Source organism: Dromaius novaehollandiae, chromosome 1 (assembly GCF_036370855.1).
Source record: "Dromaius novaehollandiae isolate bDroNov1 chromosome 1, bDroNov1.hap1, whole genome shotgun sequence".
Classification (NCBI taxonomy): Eukaryota; Metazoa; Chordata; class Aves; order Casuariiformes; family Dromaiidae; genus Dromaius; species Dromaius novaehollandiae.
In genome coordinates, this window is record NC_088098.1 from 153,321,931 (window position 1) to 153,349,394 (window position 27,464).

Below are 27,464 nucleotides of genomic sequence, written 5' to 3' on the forward strand. Positions count from 1 at the left end.
GCAACCCCCCCACACACCTACTTGCTACTATTTTAAAACCTGCTGGGGCCTGTCAACAGTGTCTTTAGGGACAGATGGATAGAAGAAGTGGAGAAACATAACAGAAGGTGCAAAACTTAGAGGTATTGCATGCATGATACCATCACATGTATTGAAACTTAGAGATCTGGGCCATCTGGTGACCTGGATGCACCACAGCTGAAGACTGCTGTGACAACATCAAGCAGTGTCATAATTCCCTTCTTCTGACTGCTAGGATTTGGAGGAAGGAAGTTTGAAGGAGAACAGTTGCCAGTCCCTCCACCTCCTTCTGCACATATGTTGCCCCTGGAGGCGAAGGCTTATTTCTCAAAGCATTCTCTCGTCCCTTCAGAAGCACAATTGGCAGTAAGGGAAAGAGAGGAGACCAGAAAGAGAAGACAATACTTATCCCCGTAAGCGAGATGCATTTATGTTAGTGAATTAATGGATGTGGTCTGCTATATTATGCTCTACTGAGACTGACTCTCAGCAGCTGGTTCATGTAGCCTATTACTGTAGTATCACAGCAGTGTGTGACCGTTAATAGATTTGTCTTGGCAGGGCTCCACGAGACAGGAAAGTGAAATTATTCCTGTTTGAGAGACACAAGAGACTTGTTTCTTTGAGAATATCTGCATCAAGCAGTGCAAAGGTAGCTGGTTTAAGGGCAACCCACAACCAATTTCATAGGAGAGCTAGAAATCCCACGTTCAGTGCCATGCTGATTTGGCCGTGTTAGTATGAGGACCACATCAGATGACCTATACGAGCACCAGACTAGTATTTCTGCATAGCTTTGCATAGCGTAGGCAGGTATTAAATAACAAGTCCCATGTTCCATAGGATATATGTGTTGGGGCAGAGAATTGAACAACATCTTGGGAGTCCCAAACCAGTGTTCTAGGCTGGAACGTCACTATTTTTAAAGAATCTCCTATTGCAAGGGTGATGGTAGATGTTCACTGGATCAGCAGTCCTGGAACTGACACCTATGCTCAAATATTTCACACTTTTAAACTTCTGTTCTGGGCAGCCCATTGACAAAGCTGTAGCTTTGGTAGAATTCAAGACACGTTTTCATATCTGTTTTTGTGAGCATGATGTCCCGGCATACACTGACTATAAATGAGAGCTAGGATTCTCTGTTGGCTGTTAGACTCTTGGAAGGGGACCCTTGACATTGATGGGCAGGGTTTACACATTGCTTAATATTTCAGTCTATTCTTATTTTTGACTGCAGGGACTGAATAGAATTATACAGTGGTGTTGATTTACTTAAGTGATTACTGGACAAATGACTGGCTGCAATGATAATGTGCAGGTAACTGAGCTTGAAAAAAGTCTCTTTCCTTCCTTAAGACCAACACATAAGAGTATGGTAAAGAGTAATAGTTTGTGAAGAGACTTACTGAACTGTTGAGAAAAACATTAAGCACTTAATGGTGGAAAGCAGATAAAGGGTTAGTTTTAGCTGGGCAAGCTCTTTGTTCAGAGATTTTGTCCCATATAGGACAGAGTGTTTTTGTTTCCATCCTGGGTTCCCCTTCCACCTCTGCTCACTTCCTTGAGTCTGTTCAGTCAGGGCTAGATTGCCCCCATGCCCTCTGGATGGCTCACACAATTTGTTTGCTTGGTAGCATTGTGGGGTGTTTTTTTTTCTCTCTTCTCCTGAGAAGGATACCATTCCACAGGGTATGCAGGAGTCTTAGTCTCTCGTGGTTTTTCTCTAAAGCAATGAAAGGTTTCTCCCTTTGAGTGGATGTAGGAAGTTGCAGGCAGGGCCTATCAGTGCTTTGGGACCAGATGTTCTGGGGAAATCCATTGTCTTTCCTCCCTCTCTCTGCTGTTCTTTCTTCTTTCTGTGACTGAAGGAACATTAACTTAGCAGTGAAGACTCTTGTTATACTTGGTGTCAGCCTGACCATTTTTAAAGCTGCGCTTGACATAATTTTGCTTTTTAAAAAGCTGAAGGACAGTAATCTTTTAGACTCTGAGACGTGTTATTACAAATTTTTTACGCTGCCTTATCCTTCATACTCCAAGTGCACAAAACAGTAGTTTCAACACTTTGCATGCCTGGCTTATTTACTGTGTAGTGTGAGATCTTCTTGAGTTGTTAGCTCCCCTCCTACAGATTGTTTGTACTGATTTTATCTATAACATTCAGTGTGGGATCATTCTCTTTGGAAGTGTGTAAGGCTGTGTGTGTTTGAATCTGTTGTTGCTAGTGAGTAAGTGTCTTGACAGAATTTGGATAAGCTAGAAACCAGTAGCATATAAATACTTGGTAAACTGTACGTTTGACCACATATAAATAAGCTGCTCAAGATTCATCGTCTCCTGAAGCTGTTTTGAGTCATCTGAATTAGAGTTAGGATAGTAGCTGACCAAATATGGAGAAAGGGGGGAAGAGGTAGAATTTGCATAGAAAATTTTTCCTTTTTCGGAATTCTTGTCCTACAAAAATACTGTCAAAATATCAGAGTTTGAAGAACTTAAAGCAGCAGGCATGCAATGTGAGCTGATGGTATGTCTAGCATATGAAACTTGATGCATGAGACACTGTTGAGAGATAAGGCTCAGAGGATTTAAAAGTGATATCCTCTGCATTCATATAAGGTAGAACTAACCTTTAGAAGGACTGTCGGCCCTCATTCCTTGACAAGCCTGCTGTGAATTGCTTAGCACTAGGAAGGTGGTGTAAACGTGTCCATAATTGGATGACTTTGCACTTTACCTAAATTAAACTTACTGTTCTCTCGAAAATGCTTCTTATTTGAAAACCTGTATTTTTCCCCTGTATATACGCATGTTCCCCAAAGTTTAAGGTACATTCAGACCACCACTTGATTAGTTGTGAAATTCTCAGACAAGCTTGTTCTAAAACAGAAGTGCCTCTCAGAGGAAGCCCTAAAATGTGTACAGAAACTTCTGTCCTAGAGTTTGAAACGTTAACTCTGAACATTATCATTTTTCTAGAAGTGCCAGCCAGTACTACTACTTTAAGTCTCAGCAGTTTGTTTTATATCCTAACATTAAAGAACACAAGAAAGGAGAGGAAGTATCATCTAGAGAAACATATTAGAACTTCCCAAATGTGAGGGACTGAGTGCTGGAAGTTACGTAGGCTGAAGTCAGTACACAGTTAAGCTATTACACAGAATGGTAGAACTGTATTAAGGTTTCTGAGTATCTGCGCAGAACTGGTTTAGGTGCAGTAAAGTTTATTAGCCTGACACAGTAAATCTTCCTAGAACCAAAAACACCAGGAAAGACTGTGTAGATGTTCACCCTTACTCTGTAAGGGCTCCCGCTTCTAATAATCCTAAATTAGACCCAGACTGAAAATATGGAGTCCTTAAGATACCTTTGCATTTTTTCCCAGTATCGGCGTTTCCAAAGAGCCCTCTGAATCTTTATCAATATGGATTGTGGAAAATTGATTATACAGATGAGGAAAAAGTGGTCTATGAGATTTTTCTCTGGTGTTTCATGGAGGTGAATTGTAAAGCTCCAGAAATCTAAGGTTGTCCCTGACGGCTTGGAAAGCAATTTAGTACAGTTTTGGAACTTTTCAACTCATGTGTTTGGGGGGGGGGGGGGGACACAAAATTGAAAAAAAGGGTTTTTTTTCCTTTTATTATGAGTCCGTGTTAATTGGTTTTTTTATTACAGAGTTGATCTTTGGAATGCCAGTAACTTGAAGTTTGGAGATGAGTTTCTGGGAGAACTAAGACTTCCTCTGAAATTTCTCCGACAGTCTAGTTCATATGAAGCATGGTATTTGACATTTTTCTTTTGGAATATAGGTGAAAGCCTATGTCTGCTATGAAGTTCTAAGAATAACTACTGCTATCTGATAAAGTTTAAATGGATTTTATTTATATTGTTGACATATATTTATATTGTTTTTTTTGGGGGGGAGGGTGTTTCGTTTTGTTTTTTAAGCAAGCCAATATAATCTTAGTAAATATAAGAACAAGATGTTTTGATAATGTGATTGGAGATTTCAGTTTGCCTCTGTATATTGCATGTGGGAGTTCTAATGCATTGACTTTTTGCTATTATCTACTGTAATTCAGTACCAGTGCCATAGTTTTCATATTATATGGAATTTCATATCATAGCTACATAAATCTTTATGATCAGAACTCCCTCATGTTACAGTTGGTGCAAAATAGACTGGTGAACTTAATTCAAAAATCTGATTCAGAACTCTCAAGAATTTAATAAATATATAAATATTATGTATGTCTGTACATTTTATATATGTTCATGTATAGGTTGAGATAATGCTGTATTTCAGCATAAACTTTCTATCTTATTTTTGCTTGTTAGGTATTTCCTGCAGCCCAGAGATAATGGTAACAAGTCACTGAAACCTGATGACCTTGGTTCCTTAAGGTTAAATGTGGTTTACACTGAGGACCATGTTTTTTCCTCAGACTATTACAGTCCACTTAGAGACCTCCTGCTAAAATCTGCAGATGTTGAGGTAATTTGCTTGCGCTGTTTATTGTTTACCTGCTGATCATCCTCGCAAGGGCCTCCCTAAATGTTTGTCACTATCTAGCTGGCACCATAGTTCTTTACCGTAGACTTCACCTTCTTTCTTTTATCATTTGAGGGTCTTGTTAAGCTGTGCATATCTGTCATGTTTGTTTTCAGTCCTTGCAGAAAAGATCTTTATCTGCATGCAGTATGGTGGGTGAAGGCACACCCAGGAACAGCAGTGGTTATGACAGCCACATATTCTCCGTGGCTTTCTAATTTTATATTTGAAAGTGCAAAGTAAACTTCAGTTTGATGAATTGGTTTTCCTTTACTGGAAAGAAACAGGTTTACTTGCACAATGAAAACAAAAAATGATCTGAAATGTCAGATGGTTGGGCCATGTCTGCCATTATGTATACTTTTAGCAGTTGTAACAATGCTGCTATTTTTTCAGTACAAGAACTGGATTCTGTTATGATTGTGGCTTGAAAATGGGAAAGTTTAAAGTTCTTCCTCTTCAGTTGCTTCCCAGGCAACAGTGATATGCAGTGAAAAGACAGCTATTAAAAATGGGGGAAAAGAGACTATATTGTAATATTTTTTAAATTGCTGCCCTCTTGTGATCAAAACTTATGACCAACAGAAAAATAGAAGGTAAGGCTCAGCCATGTTATGTACAAGCAAGTTTGGGTAATTGGCCATTACAACTGTTACATGGTCTTCTGCATTAAGGAGCTGATGGGAAGGAAAGGAAATGATGCTTATTCTAGAAAGACCTCTCAAAGTTTTTATTTATCTCCACTGTTCAGCCTGTTTCGGCATCAGCTGCACACATTTTGGGTGAAGTTTGCAGAGAAAAACAGGAAGCAGCCATACCTCTTGTCAGGCTTTTCTTACACTATGGCAGAATTGTGCCTTTCATAAGTGCCATTGCGAATGCTGAAGTGAAGAGAACTCAGTAAGTACCAACAAACCAATTGCTTTAAACATACCTACTCAGTGTTGGCTAGTTTTAGGATCTTATACTCAGTTTCTAGAATTTCATGTAATTTCAAAAGAAACTGCTGGAGTTGTTCCTGTTCCTCCCAGCTGAGTGACAGAGTGCTTTGTAAACTAATTTGGTGCTCTCAAGATCTGTGAGTTTAAATTTTAGAAGGACTTCCCTTAATGTTTTGCTAGGTCTGCTTGCAAGATTGTTGTTAGGCCTGAGAGCAGGGATTCTCACTGTGTTCTCAGTCTTGATTATATTTGATAATCATAAAATCCTACATTACTTTCAGCTGTTCACATAAAAACATTTCAGCTTTATAGTGTGCTAATAAAACATCTAATGCTAAGTGCTTGCTGAACTTGCTCAAAAACAATAGGCAAGTTTCTACCTAGGGATGAATTTTTAAGGCAAACTGTATTCCATCTTTCCAATTAGATAGTGAAGAGCAAAGATGGGATTGGATCTGGCAGTGGATGGCAGAAAACATAATCTTTTTTCTAGTCACTTTTATCTAAGTCTTGACTTACTGTTCTGTTGACATTTTTGCAGCATCAAGATCTAGCATTCAGGACAGGCAGGTCCTAAGTAGCATTTGTTGCCATAAGCCTATATAGTCATGCTCTAGACTGACAGCAGAGACAGTTGGGAGCCGAGGGGAGTGACAGATACTGACCCTAAAGTAACAGCTTTCCTCAGTACAAAATAAAGTCTGTGTGTGGGTTGGCTTTTTTTCAAAGTGTCTAAGGGATAAAGTGTTTTCCTTCCTGTAGGTAGGTGTATTTTTCTGTGCTGCAAGTTGGCTGAAGCATTCTGGTTAATGCAATGTGAGGAAATTTGCTGCTCTCTGGTCAGTCATGTTCCTGTGATAAGACAGCAAAGGACTGTCTTACCTGTTTTCAGGGCTCTGTGGCACTTCTAACAGACAGGGAGCGTGCTTCTTTATAAAACAACCATGAATCCAGCAGAGGAACTCATCCTGTTCTTCACTGCTTGTAAATGAGTACAACTGTGGTACAGTATGAACAATGGGAAAGATATGTTGTTACTGTATGTGCAAGCGTAAGCAAATGACTTGATATCCAGGTTTGAAATACTCTCTGTGGGCACAGTTTTGATCATATAGGTTTAGATAGGACAGTTGATTATGTACCTGTCTGCATAAATTAAATTGCTATACAAAGAATTGCAGGTACAAATTTAGTATGAAATTGCTTGCATTCTCAAAATGCAGTAATAAAAAAAAGCACAAATGACAGTACAGATAGCTGAAGCTTGCAAATGCTGTGCCCATGCCTAGTAGTAAAAAAAAAACAAAAAAAACCTGTGTGCAAGTGGCCCTTGCAGAAAGATGCAAGTGTCTCCACAGCATCAGATATCCACAGGGTTCTCAATGCAGATTTGGGATCTGCGCCATGTTGAATAGTATTATCATAGGACAGCACTGTAGGTCACCTAGAAAAGATGGCGATGCCAGTGAAGCCAGTGTTTTCATATCCCTCCTAACTTACAAATACTGATTTTGTAGGATGAAGGAGTAGGTCACATTTAATGTAAACATGGAGCGTGTAAAAGCAGGTGTGTTTTCCCCCATTTATGTTGTAAAATCCTTTGATCTGAGCCTGCATGTTGCCATGTATTTGGATGGTGCACTGAGGCTTCTACGCGCTGCCCGAATACAAAAAAAAATGTCACTACCAAAATCTTTGGACTTACTATACTGCTTTTCTGTTATGACCTGGGAGTGCGCTAAATGCTACATAACTGCATTTAATGGCAGTCTGGATTCAAAGGGAGTTTGTGTTTGTGTATTCAAAACCGGATTTCCATCACCTTTCACTGCTTCTTTTATTTCCATATGTTAGCAGTTTCCATATGTTAGCAAAGAGACTAAATTACAGAAAATTGTTCACTTCCAGAGATCCAAACACGATTTTCAGAGGGAACTCATTAACTTCCAAGTGTATTGATGAGACCATGAAACTGGCAGGGATGCATTATCTGCAAGTTACACTAAAGCCAATCATCGATGAGGTAAGAGCAATTTAGAATGTTTATTTGATAAAAGTCTCTGTAAAAGGACTTTAGGGAGCAGATACTGTTTATTCCTTCCCATTTTAAGATGACTTTGTAGGATTAATGTGCAAGAGCCTGTTTCTGCATCAAAATCTTGTATGTTAGTTTATCCACAGCTCAGTTACCCAGTTCAGAAATAGTATCAGAGGAAATAAGAGGTTTCCATTTGTCTGAATGGATTTCTTCTGTTTTATAAAATGACATTTATTCTTTTTCTGAGAAATTAATAAATAAATTAAAAATGTGGATGAATTAAGAATGTGCACAGCAGAAAGCTGCCAGAACACTGTCAGCAACACATTGTGTTCTAGTGGTTTTAAAGGAATAAAATTATTCTTAGATAACTGTGTATATGATGCATGGGTTGTAGCAATGATTTATTATCTATCTAGTCCAGAGTGGTGGTGGTGGGGTTCGTTAGTGCAGTTATTGAGCAATACTTTCAGACCACAGATTTCTTTTAAATGATTTGACACTTTCTTCATCTGTTGTTTTAATACTTCATCAAGAAAAGTTATTTTTTGGAAGAATAAAAATACATTTTTAAGTCAACTGTTTTGGCAAAATAGGTGTTTTCTTAATCAGCCCTGCTTGAGAGGGTTTAACAAACAATTCTGCTTTTCAGTTGAAGGCTGAAGTAGAACAAATTAATGTTACTTTTTGGAAAAAATAAAAGATAACAGGTAATTTAACTTTGATGCTTTGTCAAAAGAAAAAAATGCGCACACATTATGAAGTTGGGTTCAGCTATTTACCCAAAAATCATCACAAAAATTTTCTGCTTGAAGATAAACTAATAAATTAATTGTTCAATATATTCTTTCTAGATCTGCCAGGTCCATAAACCTTGTGAAATTGATCCTGTGAAATTAAAAGATGGCGAAAACCTGGAAAATAACAGGGTATGCATTAGATTTTGAAGATACATGCTAGTGTAAATAGAGTTTCTGTAACTGAGGTTCTCAGACATTTCATGTTCCAAATAAATCTGTCATTCATTAGGATACGCTGGAAACTTTCTTTGCCCCACGAAGTGTGTATAATTATTTCACATGAGCTTCACATTAAGCTATAAGGCATAGTGCTGAAATGTGATATCTACAGAATTACTAAAAAATCAAAAAGCAAACAAGAAAGTCTAGGGCTTGCTGACAAATGACTGAATACTCAGTATAGCATTGAGAGCAAGGATAACAGCTCTACAGCTAACTACAGCTACAGCTCTAGTGATGCCTAGTGATGTTATAGAAAACAGTGCTATAAAGAGGAACAATATGCCATATCACTGGATGTTTCCTTTTCACAGAAACAACACTTTCACTGTTGTACTTGAATATGTGCCTTTACCAAAGAGCGTATCACTGAGTGTGAGATTGTTTTGCAAGTATGCTATGTTGGAAGTAGGACTCTCGTAATGATGCCATTATGCACAAAAGCAGGAATAGTCTTGCTTTCCACAACACATTAATTTTGCCATAATCGTTATATTTTTCAGGAAAATTTGAGGCAATATGTTGATCGCATTTTTACTGTAATTACAAAATCTGGTGTAAGCTGTCCTACAGTGATGTGCGATATTTTCTTTTCACTGAGAGAGTCAGCTGCCAAACGTTTTCAAGGTAAGTTACTGTGTATTTTTTGATCTCATATCTTTGGTAGCTTTTAAATGTGCATGTAGTCTACAATTCTGCATGGTGGATTTAGTCATTGAAAAGCAGCTTATCTGAAATACAGTTTTGGGGTGCATATTAATGCTGGTTTTTTTCCTTGACTGTTTGTTTCACAAAGAACACAACTTTTGGTGATTATATGAGATTTTCTTAAACATCTTTCAAAGGAAAACAACATTTAGAAAGAGCAGTGTGATGATATCTGTTTGTGGTATCAACATTTACAAAGTGTACTCAGTTTTCAAATGTTCAGGCTTTTTATAATGGCTCATTTTGCAGACTCCATGCAGCTGAATTATTTTCTGCTAATACATCAATCCATAATAAAGGCCAATCTATAAGTGATTGAAATCATTGCAAACTCGTAGCTCAAGGGGCCAATATGATTCAAAGGCTTTCTGCTTGTCAGGAGAGAATTTATTCCAATCCCTCTTAGTTATATTGGCTCTGAGAGATGCAGCAACAACATAAAAACAGAATCGAGTGAAAAAAACCCAACCTACGTATGTTCACTAAGGGAAGCAGATTAGAATAGGACTTTTCAGAGAGAGTAATATGAGTTCAGTTTTTAACTAGTCGCTTCATAATAGAGAAGCTTGAGCAGGATGCCATTGATTGTCCTGTTGTGTTCTTTATCTGTTTTATGTTTAAAAAAAAAAAAAAAAAGTATTTATGTAATTACCAAAAGGAACAGGGACATTAAGAGACTGTACTGCACTGGTGCTTGGGGCTATAACTAGATAGGGAGAGTTGGCCTTTGTACTGAACTTTCTATAATCTGGGCAAGTAATTCATCCTACTTTGGTTGCATAGATTGAATATCTGATGTTCGTATGAAATTCCTTGTGTGGTGAGAAAGTGAATGGTGTTCCTGTAATCTGTGTTGTGAACTTGCTTTTATTTAAAAAGCTGTCGTTGACGTTTCCTTCGTTATACGGTAGCTAATCTCTATCATCAATTAATCCTGTAACTTGCAAATATATGCATATTCAGCACATATTTGAACTAGCTTTTTGAAGGCATTCTGATAATTTCAGAAGGTTTTTAAGAAAGCATTAATGAAATGCTGAGCAGATTTTTTTTTATAGGTGACCTAGATGTGAGGTATACAGCTGTCAGCAGCTTTATTTTCCTGAGATTCTTTGCTCCTGCCATTCTTTCTCCAAACCTCTTTCAGCTTACACCACACCATCCAGTAAGTACTGTATCAGTTTTTTTTCTGGCTATGTATATGGTTCTGTCACCGTAGTCTGTTTATCAAGATTCTTGCTCTAATTCTTTTAATAGCATTTAGGAGAAATAGCTTGGTTAGTTCACAGGTCTCCTATGCTTGTCTTGCATATGGAGTATATGTTGAATATGTTGAATATGTTGACTGTGTGTGTGAAGAACTTGGAAGGTATGGGAGGAACAGTGAGTCTTACATTAAGGTTAAATGAGCTGAAAGGTCTAAAGTTACTGTGCAGAAGATAGTCACTGCTTCCTTTACTGCTTTATATTAATCCTGGACTGATTGTATCAGCAATGCTCGGAGATGTTCTGGATGTTAAGCAAGTTGCTCAAAACTTTAAGTAGTTGTTCTGGCTAGGGGTAGGGAGGACTCAAACAGTTTTTTCAAGATTGACTTATCTTTTCTGTTTTGTGTGTGACTGTTCTTCAGAGAACCAAAAACAATAAGGTAGCTATGAAACATGATGACTTAAGAGTCAAATGCCTTTAAAAGAAGCAACCTATACTGCTTTATTTGGACATTTAAATTTTATGTTAATTTTCTGCAAGTGAAATAGGAAATGTATTTTACCTTTCTCTATCCAATGTGTTAAATATCTAGTCCATATAATACCATTTTTCTCTTTCCTAGGATCCTCAGACTTCTCGAACTTTGACACTTATCTCTAAGACTATTCAAACACTGGGCAGCTTATCAAAATCTAAATCTGTAAGTGTGACACTTCCATTTAAAAGTTTATTTTAGGAAAACAATTTTTTATGCTTTTATCATTCATTTTAATTAAGCCTTTCAAATGCTGGAGTTGCACCAGGCTCATGAAAAAATTGTATTTGTTGCTTTGATTGTAAGCCTCACATGTTCATGGGAAAAATAAACCTGTCTTAATTTGAACTACATTTTAATAAAGCAAAACTGTGTGTGGCACCATACTAGAGGAATATTCCAGGGCTTCTCATTCCATCCTTTGGGAAGAAAGGTAACAATGAGGAAATTCAGTGATGTTCTGTACTTGCCTCTGGTACATGGTGGCAGCTCTGCAGGGCTTTTCAGGTTGTCTCAGCATTTTAAAGCTTAACCTAGAAAATCACCTGCTGTAGGGATGGGCTGTGCTTTTCATACCAGTTCTGTTTTCTGCAAGGCAATGGTGATAGTGATATTAGATCTAGATGCCCATTCTCTGGAGATTTGATTGAAATGAAACATGTAAATAGGCCACCAAACTGCTATGTCTAGTGATAATTTCAGGTCACTGATGATATAATTAAGATTCTTAGAGCCAACTGTAGATCAGTTTGTACCCCAAAGATGAATCCTTCCAGACCACAGAATTTCTTATCTCTTCCTGCTTTTGTCAGCTTCTTTTAAGACCAATATTAAAAACCAAAGCAAAACCTTAAAGCTTTTGAAAAACACAGTATTAACTATAGTGGCTTGAACATTTGGAATGCCATCTGCTACCTTTTTGAAATAAAAATTTGGATAGTACTGAATGCATGCTGAACAACATTGAAGTAGTTTTTGCTGCTTACAGCCAGAAAAGAACCCTCTTATCTGTGGTGGTTTGTCTCATCATCTACTGCTGTTAACAATAATATTTTAGATATAAACCGTATCCTGATATGCATGCTTTTGGTTTTGTATTTCAGGCCAGCTTCAAGGAATCCTACATGGCTACTTTTTATGACTATTTTAATGAGCAGAAATATGCAGATGCAGTAAAAAATGTAAGTAATGCATGCATGTGCTGAAAATCTTACTATGCAGTTGAAGCTGATGTTCAGAAACTGTTTGTTTCCAAGCAGTTTCTGAACTGAAAGCTGATGTTCCAAACTGGAAACTGGCAAATGTGTACTAGAAAAATCAGACTCTCTGTAATATTCAAGAAACATGAATCGAATTGTGTGCATGTCAATGTTAGAATCTCTTTGGATCTACTTTTATTTAATAATTAGGTTAGATCAACAAGCTGCTGCTTGGGGCTTGAGACTTGTGCATTACAGCATGCTGTAGATCTGTGATGAAAACTGTCAAGTCTGAAAGGAAGTGAAAGATACGCATAATAAAGGAGAAGCATGAAGAGAAGGGCTGGTCATCTGCAGGTTTTGCACTTAGGAGCATTTGTGCGATTTTTGGTATACAACCCAGGAAATCTCCCAAATTCCTCAAGCATTTGCCATACCCTTCTGTTTAACTACTTTTACAGTATTTTCTTGTAGCACAGTACTGTACAAATATGCAAACATAAAGGAAATAATTTGGCTAGTGCTGTACTGTTTTCATATCTATGCTTTCTTTTTTCACCTTTTAGTTTTTAGATTTGATTTCATCATCAGGAAGGAGAGATCACAAGAGCATAGAGCAACCTATATTGCTTAAAGAAGGGTAAGTGTGCATTTGCAATGAAAAGTTGTAGTTCTGTGCTTGTTACCATTCTAAGACAGCTACCTTTTTTCCTCTCGTTCCATCCATATGTTTAGAGAAACATGTCGGAAAATTTTTGTATTGCTGTTTCTACTCTCTGTGGCTGCTATAGTTGATTTTAACACCCTTTCATTTGATTTAAACATTTTAATTTAAGTATGTGCTGAAATATGCGGAGGAAAAAGAAGCCTGTGATGCACTTGGAAGAGTTTCTGGTTTTAGTACCTTTCTTTTTTTTTTTTTCTTTTTTCTCTTTTTAAACCATGTTCTATATGCTAGTTCAGTTTTAGGGACAAACTGTTGACATTTTTTTCTGTTTTAAAAAATGAATTGGTAAGATCACCCAAGTGCATTGTGGAAACAGCATTTTGGGGCTGGAAGGAAGAAAGTAAAAATCCACGTTCATCCTGTCAGAACTCAGTAAGCTGAATCCCTGCTTGAAAGTAAGCTTTCGTGGCAGTTGGAAGTCATGTAAAAATCAGGTTTGTAGTGAAAACATGACTACCACTTCCAGTTAGCCTCTGCAGTTCACTTTGCTTCTCTGATGAGAGTCTGTCCCTAAAAGCCACTTTGTCTCTTTTAATTCTGTGCATTTATCATTCTTTTGTTTTTGAAAATAAATGTATGGTTTGTAACATTTTTTTTCCCTCTAACTCTAAAACATGATTTTTTTTCTGCCTCTGTCTTTCTTTTGCTCCTGTCTGATTTTTTTCTGTCTTTTCTTGCTCGGCCTGTGGCTGCTGTTTTAAGGACTCTTAAACTAACAGTAAAGAAAGTTGATGGTAATAGTTCATGCAGGTAAGATGGTAGGGGCAGTTGGTGCTTTGCTGTAGCTACCTGCTGACAGCGTGTCGTTCCTTCACAGCAACAGACTTGTCTGACTTAATTTTGGGAAGGAAGTATTCTGTTTAATAATCTTGAAATGCCTATGCAAAACCAGCAGAGATAATTTTGTTACCTATTTCTTGATGCTGGCCAACTCCCTTTTTTCTTTTTCTCCCCTTTAAAAAAAAAAAAAACACCACTTGCTAAAAGTAGAGAATCAAGGGCTTTTATCTATAGGTAAAGGATCCAAGAACGACTGAAATGTGCTTAATGTTCAGTGTACATATTCTGATGACTAAGAAGTTGCTATACATTTTGTAGGTGCTTAAGTAGCATTCAAGTAAATTGTGCTCAAGGTGAAGGAGTGGGCTTCAACTGTGTATTTTCCCTACCATTTTGCAATATTGTCAGGTTTTGTCATGGGGAGTGGGTGGGAATTTTCACAGCCTTTGATTTGATTCTTTTTCCAGATCAATAGCTTGGCTGGTTAGTGGGGTTTCTGTTCACCCTTACCACACTTTTGTTTGTTTCATTTCCTTTTTTAAATTTACCTTTCTTTCAATTGAAAGAACATCTAGACAGAATGCTATAGCATATGTACTTTTGGGTGGACATACCATACCCAAGATTAGTCACTGACACTTGTGGTGTGCTAGCATTCAACATGCCATCGCTGCTCTACAGCTTTCTGTCTGGTTCTTTCCAAAAGGAAGAGAACTAAAAGGAAACCTAATACTATCATTCTTGTGGGCGAAAGGGACATAGTGATGCTTCCAAGTAAAGCTAATGCAGATCTCAACTCAGGTCTACCATAAACATGAGAATAGAAAATTTCTCCAACCACCCAGCGCCAAAATGTGGTTCATATTTTTCCCTTTGTGTTTCTGACTGTTTGCTCCAACTTCTCGTACATTTCATGAATATTAAAAACAAATTCTTTAAATTGACTTTGAAACTCCTATGTGGTTCTGAATACTTGTCACCTATCTTTGGGAAATAAAAGCACACTCTTCTCTTGGATAAATTCCTGAAAGTAGCTTTAGATCTTCAAAGCCCTTCCTATTCTGATATCAAAAACAGGTCTCTCTTCCACAAGTATCCAGTATCTGATACAACATATAATGTGTAATTTTAAACAGCTAGGAAGAATTTAATCAGAAATGTGCTCTCAGCTCTGCGGTGTGGAATGTGCATTTCTAAAAGGGAGAGGATCTGTAGGACAGTTTGCAGTCGTAAGTCCCCTTCAAGTGTCTGCATGAAAAGGAAGAGAAACTAACACGAAGACCATGTTGTCTGCCCCAGGATATCTGCTCTGCTCTTGAAATTTGCCTTAACTTTACAACACGAAAGTTACCACCCACTTGGTGGGCCTGGCGAGGATCTGAATCATATGATTGTATTAAATCTTTCTCAAGCAATCCAAGAACAAGGTCTGAGATAGCAAGTGAGCTTTTTAAGAATGGTGTTTATGCTGTAAAAGGATCTGTTGTTGTGTACGGTGCTTGTCAGCCTTTTGCCTCCAGAACTTTACAGGCAGCAGGCATCCATCAGCCCAGCTGGTCACAAAATAGTCTGAAAGAACTTCAGTTTCTGTTTTAGCTTTTAACTGCTGTTTGGTTGGGTATAATATAATTGTTCCTAAGTCTTGGTATCACAAGTGAGAAATGATATTGGCTGTTCCAAGAGTTTTAGCTCTGCCGTTGAAAATCTTCTTCAACCAAATCACTTGCTGTTCTCTGTACCGTGTGTGTGCCTTGTGGTGTATGGTGCTTTCCTACCTGATTAAAAACTACTCTGTAGTAAGTAGTTTTCAGTGGCTCTGTTAAACAATTCTGTATTTTTCATGATAGTTAGTGCAATGCATAGAGTAGCTGTTATCAACTCCCTACCACGTATGCGTGCACAGCTTTCACCCAAGGTGATGCTGAGCAGTGTGAAATCACCAGGCGTTCCAAAGTCACTTTGAAACTTTTGGATTGATTAAGTAGCTTGGAAGATGCTGGATGCATCAGTTCCTTGTAAGCCAATTCAAATCCGAAATGAACTAAGGATGACAGTTCATTACATGGCACCCCACCCACACACCCCCACCCGCCAAGAAAAAGGTTATGGCTTTAAAGGATTAGGTTGTTTTGTACTGTTACTGAAAACACGTATCAGCTCTAGGATCAGTGTGCAATTGCAAATGGAGTTGTGGAACATCCTGAGTTTTCCTAGAGCATGTGAGTGACTAAAGCTTCTAAGGCACAGACCGCCTGCTCCCAGAGACTTTACACCTGCCTTTTAATTATTAAAAATACTCTAAACTTTTTGAGTTGTCTCACAGCTGAAAATAATGGTAGGGTTAGGTCAGGCTTAAGAGATCCATGTTAGCCATGCTCTGCCCTTTTCCTGCTGTAGTAGAAAATCCTCTGACTGGATTTGTAACTGAGGAAAGGGCAAAAGCTGCTACAGTTTAGGTAACAATTAGAGTCCATGTATATACCACAAGTCAAGCTACATGTTTTACCACATATCTAGATTTGGAGAAAGGACAGGCTTAGCTAACAGACATGCTAAACCTGTCAAAATGGGACTTTTCTTTTACTCATCGAGACAAAGCTTCAATAATTAGAAAACACTGTGTGTCCCCTCCTAAAGCTTTGCAAGTGCCATCAGGTGTGTGTGTCTGAATATATAAAACATATGCTTATATATGTGTGTGTGTATATGTATATATATAATATGTATGTTTATAGATTATCCAGTGTAAGAGTGTAACAACTGCTGTCCTGTCTACTAGGTTCATGATCAAAAGAGCACAAGGAAGAAAAAGATTTGGTATGAAAAACTTCAAGAAGAGATGGTTCCGTCTGACAAACCATGAGTTTACCTATCAGAAAAGCAAAGGTAACAAAGGTTTGCCTGTCTTTTTTTATACAGAAAAGTGGAGATTAAACATGAAGGTTATATAAGAACAGAACAATGAGATCTAGATCTGTAACTGTAGAAGGCACAGAGCAGAGAAGTCCTGTCAGCCTGTATGTTCTTGCCAGCTATTTAGTATATCTGTATTGATTGTTAGAGAAGGTTCTTCGATAGCGCAGGATCGTATTAATTATACAAACAATCAAATAGTCTACTAATATCAGTTATTAATAAAATCTGTAGGCTTCACAGTCACTTAGTAGATTACCTGAGGAAACAAAACTCAGGAGCTCCAGTACCTTACGTTGGGATTTAGGTGGTATGGGGCATTGCCAGACGCATCTCAGCTGGTTCTCGTAAACTCTGTAGCATTGGCCCAACAGACTGCGGTGGGCAGGGGTTTGACTGAAAACTCTGAACTTGCAAGCATTTGCTCACTTAATGTTGCCTAATCGCAAGGATTTTGCTTTTCTCAGATTGGTTCTGTTTGTTTAGTAGTTCTGTGCAAATAGCACTCTCTTCCATCACATAAGTACATATGGGATGAGAAAGGTGAGGAAACAGATTCAGATTCAGCAGAACCTGGAGGCTGCCAGTCATCATTTCGCTCTCAGCTTTGAGGTCTTGTGTCACCACTACCAACCAAGTTCAGCTGAGTTGACAGGAATGATTTCTTTCGCTGTCCCCTCCTCAGTAAATATACTGTGTTGTGCTACAGTAGTCTGTTTCTAAAAGGCTTGCTAGCATAACCTAGTGCAGCCGAAAACAGAAATGAAATTAAGGTAATACTTCAAGGGCACGTCAGTAAAACCCTATTCAATTAAAGATTTTTTTTCCTGTGCAGTCACAATAATATTTCAAGAAGCTGAATCAGTGCTTAGAGTAATGACAGAGGGAGAAGTTGAGTTTTGAACAGGTTGCTCAGTGTTGGTACGTCTGTTCTGCAGGTGATCACCCTCTATGTAGCATTCCAATAGAAAACATTCTGGCAGTGGAAAGACTGGAGGAGGAGTCCTTTAAAATGAAAAATGTAAGTAGGTCGTCTTCATTAATTTACTTGTTAGGCTGGTCTGGATCCACCAACCTAATCGCCTTTTTCCCGTTTGTAACCCGGGTTGGGTTTCTATTGAAAGATGTACAACCACAGCTGCTTGTTCTGTATATAGTAGCAAGAGTTTCCAGAAGTACAGCCCATTCAGATTCTTAACAGCCCAGTCAGCAGTCCTTGGGTTTCGTGATTTGCAGCACACTCAGTACTTACCACTGCTGATCAGCTGTCTGGGCTCCAAAGTGTCGGACACAGGTGAAATAATCGAGTCCCTGCACTTTCTGTCAGACCTGTCTGTTGGGAAGAAACTGACTGCTTATTTTTGTGAAGGATCACATCATCTTGCTCTAACCATCAAAATTTCTCTGTAAGATAATGAAAGTGCATATATATTTGGTTTAGGTCATGTGCCAGGATAACATCTGTGCTGTGCCAGTATGGTGCAGCATTTTGATTGCCACATTAAGGGAAATAGAGCTGTATTTCTCATACGTGGAGCACTGCTACCAATTTCTGCCTGTGTTGTACATACCATCCGTTGTGCCAGAACACTTCTTAGACATGATCAGTTTAAGTGATGTTAGGAGGCTTTTTCATACCCTTCTGCCTGTAAAGCTGAATACAGTTTTTAAGAAGTTTTATTAAAAAAAAAAAAAAAAAAAAAACACATCTACTACAGACTTCTTTATACACATAAATGGCTGTGACTTTGAGCTTTTTTGCCTGTAAGTCATTCCTGCTATTTGCACTGTTTCTGGGCACCATTCAGGGCAATGCTCAAACCTACCTTATATATTAGGCCCTGCGCTCGTCTCCTCAACAGCGCTTTGTCGAAGTGAGACTCTGTGCTCGACACTCTGGTATTTTCCCCACTTCAAATGTTATTTTGGTAGCATGCCTTTGTCTCTGTTAAAAGATAGAATAAGTTCCAGCTCACTTGCTCTTAGAGCACATCTTCACTGTGTAGCTGGCTTTGGCTTTTATAAGTCACGTTAATTCCTGCTGAGATAAGCAAAAGCAGCCAAGCTGCAAAATAATTCTCAAGCTATCAGAAGGCAATGGTAACGTGTGGTGAGTAGGACTCACTTGAACTGTTGTCTTCTGTGCTCTGCAAAGCAGCCTGCTTGAACTAAAAGTAGCCACACAGTTAAGATAAAAGTTACTCTGTATGGAGCTGAGCTGAGCTGTAACTCTGATTAACTCTTTAGTGAAGACAGTCTTTAACTTATGCTTATTCTACTGGGCTAAAATGCATTCAGATCATCATCCCTTTATTGTAGATATTTGTTAAGGAAAAATATCCCTTCATTGCTAAAGTTAGAAGATAGTACTCTGAATACAAACAGAAATTGGGCTTATTTGGATGCCTAAATTCAGTATTGCGTAGGGAATGAAGGTGTTTATGTACATTCCAGAAAGTAAAATGCAAAGTCTTTCCATAAGTGGTAGAAAACATCATTGCCACCTTCCCATGCTAATATATTTTCATTTATCTTGCCATATATAAATAGAATACCACAGCAAGGACAGAATTCTCAAAAAAAAAAAAAAAAGAAAAAAAAACAGCAGATGTATTTGCAGTGGATATTCCATCCTGGGTGCTAAGTGTGATTAAAAATCCAAATTTTCTGTTAATATTCTGCATGCATGTGTGCTCAAAATTGATCCAAATCTATTTTCCTCACTTCTGGTAAGTTTGCATGTCTGGCAGAAAGACCAGAAAGTCTGTGCATCACCTCTCAAGCAGCCTTCATCTTCCTAAGTAGAGTTTTGGGTGCTGGGGAGCTAATGTTTTCTTTTGGGGTGGGTGGGGGGGCAGGGTGTTTTTGTTTTTTTTTTAAGTACTGTTCAGGTCTTCAGTGTTGTTTGAGGAGCAACTGGTGTTTTTGAGAGCGTAAAGGTCTTACAACCACTTGAAATTCTTGGCTTAGTTGTTGGCTTCTGAGTAACAGTTGCCATATGTTTGTTCACTTGGACTGGTATCCCCTTACGCAAAGCTATAGCCCTTAAATCTGTTCCTCTGTTGTAATGCAGAAGGCTGCATTTAGCCCGGCAGGGTGTTAAAATTTTTTCTTCGCTGTGGTTCTATGTTAAAGGAAAGTTAAGCTGCACAACACTCCTGTCTTCCTTCTCCTTTTTTCCCCCCATCTCCCAAACTCAAAGTTGCCAGTTATGTCCTGAGAAGTTTTAATAAAAGACTTCTCTCTTTAGTCTGTATTTTGGCAATGCTGGAGTGATCACAGCTGCTGGTAGCAGCTCCTTCACTGGTATTATGGTAGCCTTTGTGCTTTTCTAACTGATGTCCCACATCCACAGAAATATGAAATCTGGGGAAATGACTGTTGGAACTTTCTGTTCCCTTTCAGAAATAACACTGTAATTAAAATAAAGCTGTTTGCTCCTGAATTAGCAATTATATTTGCAAGCCATTTTGAGGGATGCACACTGAAGAGTATCACAAAGGGAGAAGAGATTGTGGCTGGTCAACAACATTGTGCCAGTCGGCAACATTGTCCTAACCTGCTAGGTTAAGAAATCAGACCAATGTTTCAGATCTTCATAATGCACAAAGGTTCATTTCAGGTTTTTTTGTTTGGCTGTTTTTTAAGTAACAGAGGAACCAGCTGTTTGGAAAATGATATTCCATACGGTATGGGTAGCATAATATCTGATGACTTGAATATTCAAATGGGAAAGTAGAAAGGGAAAAGGATAATTTAGGTGATACAGAGAGGAAAAACCCATTAAAATTAAGTATTTGCAGAAGTTAGAGGAAATGAAGATGATTGACACTTGCCTTCCCAGCATTTATGGTCAAGGTCACTAACTTTAGCTTAGGTGTCCTCAGTGCAACATCGATATGATCAAGCAAGAGGGCTGTGCATCAGAAACTTGCTCCTTCAAGTGGAAGAAAATAAATGCAATTATTCCACATTAGATTACAAGCTCTTTTGAACAGGCAGGGGAGGTCTAGTTTAGATTTTGAGTGCCCAAGACATAATGCAGAATTAATGCATAATTATTTGAACCATCCACAGGTGATTAGAGAGATGTACAGAAAACTGCATGGCTGTAATTTACTAATAGCAGATGTATTTGGGGGGCATAGAAGCATAGAAATTATCAAAAGGAAACAATCAGGCTGAAATGCATATTAAAAAGACTAGTGATATGACAGTGTTAAATAAAGCAAAGCTGTCATGAAGGCTGGATCCAAACTTTGATTTTCCCTTTCCTGACCCCTGCTGACTAGCATTTCCTTTCAGCCCTGCATTCGTTCCTTCTGTCAGCCTTCCAAAAACTGGAGCTGCAGCATTATTTAAATTGTGTTTCTGAGGCTGAGAGCAATCTTGCAGAGGACCAACTCAGCAAGTTGGTAATAGCTGGTTTTAAATCATCTTCTTCAGGAACAGGATCTTATTCCTGTACCAGGTTAAAGGCCTTGTTGTTTTAAGGGCACAATTGATGCTTGGTTTTGTGTTGAAATATATTTATTGGTGCATTCTTTTCATGTGCTTTTTTTTTCTCTTTAATAAATCTTTGGTCTGTGCCCAGTCTTAAATTTGACTCATACCGGTGGCTTATTGTGTGGCTTATTTCCTTGTTTGCAGATGTTCCAGGTGATACAGCCTGAAAGAAGAGTCCTGTATATCCAGGCAAATAACTGCGTGGAGGCCAAGGACTGGATTGATATACTCACCAAAGTTAGCCAATGCAACAAGAAGCGCCTCACAGTCTACCATCCCTCTGCTTATCTTAATGGCCACTGGCTTTGCTGTAAAGCTCCTGCAGATAACACTCCTGGCTGCACACCCTGCACAGGGTAAGGATTGGCAACATGACATTGGTCTAGATATTGCCAGGGGATGTGTGTGTCTGCAGTGTAACCTGCGGTTGCCAAGAAGATCTGCAAGGTGCACCAGCACTGTGGAGTTTTCAGCTCCAGCAAGGAATGCTGCCAAAGACCATCATTTTTGTAGTTCCTTATGCTGTCAATATCTGCATATCTTAGTTAAAATATTGAAGTTTTTAAAGTTCATGGCATTGGCAGGAATCCCCTGTGGGATAAGATATTTTTCTTCCGGCCAACTGTGCCAGAAGAAATGCCAGAAATCCCTGCAACTTTCTGTTGTTTGTAAATTTTCTGAAACGGGGAAGCTTTTGCTTCTAGATTTAATTCTTAACTGATCTTCTCTAAGAGCCCCCTCGTTGTATTTCTTAAATGAAGAGGTACTGTCCACTTCCTGGGAGACTTTTTTCATCTAAAATGAGAGCGGCAACAAGTCTGTAGTGGTTGCAAGTCTCAGAATACAAAATCTGAATAGTTGGGAACTTGGTGCTTTAGCTCCTCCATCTGGCTATAGCAGATTAATTTACTAGAATGTCTGGATACTGGTAGTCTGTTCCTTCAAGTCAGAGTGAAAGCATGTTGGATAATCTGGATGTGAAGATGTTTTGGGCTTGTCTACCTTTTCTGCTGGGAAAAATGGGGAAGTTTCAAGATTCATTACATATAATCTGATAGCTTTCATAAATACATACTTTTAAGCATGAAAGTCACATGTTCTGTCATCCTTGTTAAGTATTTTTATGCCATAATACACTCTCTATAATCTGACTTCCGTGTCTCTTCCTGATGCCTTACAGAGGCCTGCCAGCAAATATACAACTGGATATAGATGGAGATAGAGAAACTGAGCGCATCTACTCTCTTTTCAACTTGTATATGTCAAAATTGGAGAAAATGCAAGGTGAGGATGAAAGATCTTTGCATCTCCAATACATTTAGCAAGATGAAAGTACTTTGAAAAACTGTATGTCTTAGCTAGACCAGCCTTGCAGATCACATGCCCATAATATAGTGGCCGTTATTTAACTTGTTTCCCCTCCTGCTGCCTTGAGGCAGTTGCATGAATTATTTTTGGTACACTCTGCAATCTCATAGTCTGTACAAAGTTATTTGCATGTTAAACAGTTGTTTGAAATACGGTCTTTACCACAGCATCCTAAAATAGCATAGGCTCAGAGCATAGCTTGCATGCTCTAAATTGATAAATCACTGCATGTACTAAACCAGAAGTTTACTGATCCTGAAAAGAAGCACCAGCAAAGTTGAGGTTTCAGTGTAACATGGTTTTGTGTTACCAGAAGCCAAGTGTGCATTCGGTAATTCAGTTCCCAAGAACAGGCTGGATCCAAATGGTTTCCTCAGGCAGGCTGTTTTGGAGCTATCAATGAAAGCTGACCCTGTGGACACCTCTGAAATGAAAAGTGAAGTTTGCGCTGGGAAACGCTCAAGAGCTGAGTGAAGCAGAGATATGAAATGAAGGATCAAAGAAAGAAGAGACAGTAGAGGAAGTTAGTACTGGTAGGCATGCCAAGAAAAGTATCCGGTGTACATGATGCCAGACTTGAAATCCCAATTTAGTACAGGGAGTGGCAGGGAAGCCTTCACTGTGGCACTAACCTTTAAATAGTACTTTATTTTATAATATGAGATAAGCCAGTGGTGTCAGACGTCCAGCTTGGAAAGCACTTTAATCCATTTCTGGCCGCCATGCAATTGCAAACTTTAGATCCCCCACCACTTCCGAGCTGCCTGAACCGATGCCCAGCTTCCCCTGTTCCGAATCATCAGTGCCAGGGCCAGCATCTAGTTTCAGCGACAGGGAAAAGGACACAGGTCTGGCACAGACTGTACAGCAAAGGGAGGCTAACCTGAAAGCTGAGACTGAAACAGTAGTAAAGCTATAAAGTTAGGGAAAAGTAGAGACAACAGTAAAATATTCTCTCTCCCCCCTTCCAATATGGTCAGCTACAATGCAGAGGTAGACCACATGATGAAAATGTTGCATATGTTCATATAAGCAGTGTCCTGGTCTCTTATGCAGCAAGGTTCACTGATGGGATAAGAAGGTAATGTTACAGCTTACCCCTTCTTAGAACATTTCCTTTAGCAGGCAGCCAGGCAATAGCTGTGGCATGTTCTACTTATGCTTGCTTTCTGATTCTTTTGGGGATAATGTGGTAAAACATCTTCTATGCCTGCTTCAACCTGTAATTCTGTTTCAAATTCAGTCTGTTGTGAAGAGCCACACTTTGCTCTTACCTGCTGCTTATGAATGTTTCCTGTCCTGCTTTCTGATGAGAAAATACTTGATTTCATGCGGGCCAGTCCTGCGGTGAAATGGCATGTTTTGGCCTGTGTTAGAGTTCCCAAAGGGTGTGCATGGTACTGCTGGTGGTACTAGAGCTGCTTCAGTTGTGTGCACAGGAAAAAAAAAAAAAAACTGACTTTTTTTTTTTAAGCTTTTTCTTTTCCCCAGAGGAGTTAGGAGCAGCACAGCAGAGGGCAGTTTAGCACGAAGTTGGGAACAGCTGCCAGGCTTGTTGCCCTTTCCTTATGAGGCTAGAGGAGAGAGTGGGCACAGACCAGCCCCCATGCCTGCAAGCAGCACAGCAGAAGGACAGGGAACTGCTCCTTCTGCTGTCACCGTTGATGTTGGCTGCAGTGCTGTGGTGGTTACACTGAGGCAAACCAAGTTTAGGAACTGCTGGCCTGTGTGAACCCCAGACTGAGTATTTTTAGTCTGCCTGTTCCACTTTTTTCCCACCTATCTGATAGCTATTCCTACCTATTCCTGTACTCTGTTTTTTCCCCAGAGGCCTGTGGCAGCAAATCTGTGTATGATGGGCCTGAAGAGGAAGAGTATTCAACATTTATCATTGATGACCCTAAGGAGACTTATAAAACACTAAAGCTGATTATTGAAGGTGTCGGAACTTTAGAGCAGGAACATGCTCAATATAAGAGGGATAAATTTAAGAAGACAAAATATGGAAGCCAGTAAGTATGGATAGTCCAAACAGAGAAACAGTCCTGCAAAACAGCAATTCACTGGCTTATTGTCTGGCCTTCACCCTATTCCTGTTCAAAACAGATCGAGAAAATACATACGAAGTAATATTTTGACTTGGGATTGATATCATGGTACTTTAAAGAGTTAGAAGGATTTTTTTAAATGCTTATTTTTTAATATAGTTTCATTAGAAAAAATAATCATGCTTATTTTTATGAATTTTGAACCTGTGCCCATAAAACAGGGGGTAAATAGCATCCTAGTGTGTGTCCTAGAGTGTTGGTTTAAAACTGGGAGGAGTGGTTGATGCAGCCTTACGACCTTATTTTGTGTACATATAAACAAAGCAGTTTTGGGCACAGCTGACATAAAAAGAAAAAGGAACTCAGTTCAACTATCAGTCAGTTCTTCCAGTTAAAGTCAGATGCAGATTATCCTTACAAATACAACTCTGAAAATCATACTTATGGGAAAGGTTTTGCCTGTTCACTTTCTGTTCTGAGGTTTTGATGTCCTGACGGATAACTCTTTGTAAACGCTTTCCAATTTTGTTTTCCTTTTAGAGAACATCCGATTGGTGACAAGAGCTTCCAGACTTACATTAGGCAGCAGTCGGAGATCTCAGCACATTCCATTTGAAGTGCAACGAAAATCACAGGACAGTGCTGAAGGATTAATCAGTGAAGCTAAAAAGCAAAACAAAAGGGAAGCCACACATGTAGCAAAATGTATGGATAAGTGTCAAGCTTACAAACTTTGAGACTTGCTAAAGGTTGTATTCTCTTTTCAAGAAACTGTTACAATAGTTGCTATGCACTTTATTCATCTGGCTGTTGACAGATGATAAAACTCTGCCTTCTAGGCAGTTGTTGTCATGTGTATTTTTAAATTTGCTTTGGTTTCTTGGAATCTAGTGATCAGTTCAATGATCAAGCTGTGTGGTCTTCATCTTGACAACTTCCATGCAATTCCTTATGTTTCAGAAACCAAGCATGCTGCTAATATGCAGCATTTTCTAGAATTGTTTGTTACTGGTTTTGTTCCTGGTTACTGTATATTATGCCACACCCCCCAGCGTGCTCTCTTAGGAAAAGCTTAGTAACACTTTGCTTTTAATGCCTGCATTTAGAAAAAAAGCAGAGAAAAGCCCTCTGGTTGGTGTAATCTCTTGCATTGTAGCTTGTATTATGAGCAGGCCACGGAGCAGGCCTTTTGTTTTTACAATAGCGTAATTTTTGCTAAATGTGCACAGTTTTTAATAGAAATCCAGATCTGAATGGTACTCTTGATATTTTTGAGATACAAAGTCATTTTTCCAGACACATTCAGCAGACTTTGAAGATGAACTCAGTGGTATGATAAAACTGACTCATATAAATGTGAGTAGGTAAGAAATGAACTAATGTCAAAGCTACATGTTTTTTATACAGTCCAGTAATGATAATCTTTGGAAGTCTGCCAATGGAAAGGCAAGGTAAGCTGAATTTGAAGACTTTTCACCACAGCAGCAAGAAGGATGACTAGAATGCAAGTCTGGCAGCTGAGATGCACTGAGTCCCAGGCACAAAAGTCATCAAGATGGGTTTTCTGTGAAAGGATGTTTAAGCACTGGAGTCCATGCTATCCTGGTACCACTTGGTTTTCTGGAATAGAGATTTTTACTTTTCCAAAAATGTTTTTAAATACTTTTTTAAAGAGATGTGCTAAAGGTAATTTAGTATATTAACACGCATAATGATAACTTGTTAATGTTCTGAGTGTAGTGAAAATGGAATGAACTATGTATCTCAGTAATACCAACAAAAGTCATTAAGGAGGAGAATAAAGATCTGCTAAATATAAGATATATATTTATGTATGCTGTTTAGTTGTATTCCATAACTTTCCTGTGTATAAGGGTCTAATTCACAAACACCTAGCTTTGATAGCACAGAAGCCTGTGTGATGGACTTTAAGCTTCTGTGGGGTAGAAGCTAGTGTTGGTTTTAAGCTGAATTGGACCAGAAAACATTGAACTTTCAGTTTAATGTGAAGTTATCTGTATCTTTGCCTAAAGTGTTACAGAGTAACTCTCAGCTGTGTCCTCATTGCATCTGGTGTGATTTAAGATGGCTGAATTATTTGGAATGCCTCTGTTTGTTAGTGATGCTCTTAGGAATGAGGTTTTCTTTTTGTTTGAGTATACAGTAGACCACCTCCTAGTAGATGATAAATGATCCTTTATTCGTCTTCACCCAGAAGACTGGGGAAAGGGAAATACCGAAGCATTACAGAAATGCATTTTGGACTCCTAGCTTTTAGCTGCCATGAACTGCAATTTTTAACATGTATTTGTAACTTAATATTGTTTATAAAATACTAATGACCTGTAATGTGTGTTCTACTTGCCAATTAAAAGAAATGTTTTATTTCTGAAAAGTGCATGTGCACCTGAAGTCTGTTTAGGTTCACAGTGGTCACCAGGGGTGCCCTGTGGCACAGCATCTGCTGTTCAGAGTTGGACTGTGGATGAGGATCCTTGTGAGTTTAAATCGACCTCAGCTGGGGCTGCTGAGTCCCATCCTCCATTTTCCTCCCTTCCCCACCCCTTTTCTTGGGTCAACATTGTGCCTGTGGGACTGCACAGTCAACCAGATGGGGCACCTGAGCCGCCTGTAAATGAATCCAGCAAAGAAAGCAGTTCTTGTTCAGCCAGATTAGCTTTTTGAACTGATTCCTTGTGTTATTACACAGTTGCTGCTGGTAAGGAGGAGGGGTGAGACCATGTTGCAAGGACAGGAGGGACAAGAAGAAGCGTGGCAACTAGTGTTTAGATTGGCTCATACCTTGTGGAGCTGCTGCCTTTCTGGCTACAACCTGTTCTGTGGCTAAAGCTTGGACATGTTACTGTTTTTCGCAAGTCAGTCTGGTCTGCAATAGTTTT

General features: G+C 38.8%; 1 protein-coding gene across 5 annotated transcripts in view; it reads left to right on the top strand.

The window, feature by feature from the left end:
• The window catches only part of RASA3 (RAS p21 protein activator 3), a 185,479-nt gene extending 158,520 nt beyond the window's left edge, over positions 1-26,959 (top strand). For all 5 annotated transcript variants that reach the window (XM_026096948.2, XM_026096945.1, XM_026096947.2 and 2 more), the window contains 16 exons: positions 3,697-3,801; positions 4,360-4,516; positions 5,325-5,473; positions 7,423-7,537; positions 8,407-8,481; positions 9,075-9,198; positions 10,338-10,444; positions 11,111-11,188; positions 12,127-12,204; positions 12,789-12,862; positions 16,509-16,615; positions 17,581-17,663; positions 21,293-21,504; positions 22,329-22,432; positions 24,345-24,528; positions 25,105-26,959. In XM_026096948.2, the coding sequence (XP_025952733.1) occupies positions 3,697-3,801; positions 4,360-4,516; positions 5,325-5,473; positions 7,423-7,537; positions 8,407-8,481; positions 9,075-9,198; positions 10,338-10,444; positions 11,111-11,188; positions 12,127-12,204; positions 12,789-12,862; positions 16,509-16,615; positions 17,581-17,663; positions 21,293-21,504; positions 22,329-22,432; positions 24,345-24,528; positions 25,105-25,180 (1,828 nt within the window). In that variant the 3' untranslated portion in view covers positions 25,181-26,959. The remainder of the gene's footprint in view (positions 1-3,696; positions 3,802-4,359; positions 4,517-5,324; positions 5,474-7,422; positions 7,538-8,406; positions 8,482-9,074; positions 9,199-10,337; positions 10,445-11,110; positions 11,189-12,126; positions 12,205-12,788; positions 12,863-16,508; positions 16,616-17,580; positions 17,664-21,292; positions 21,505-22,328; positions 22,433-24,344; positions 24,529-25,104) is intronic.
• Positions 26,960-27,464: the final 505 nt, after the last annotated feature.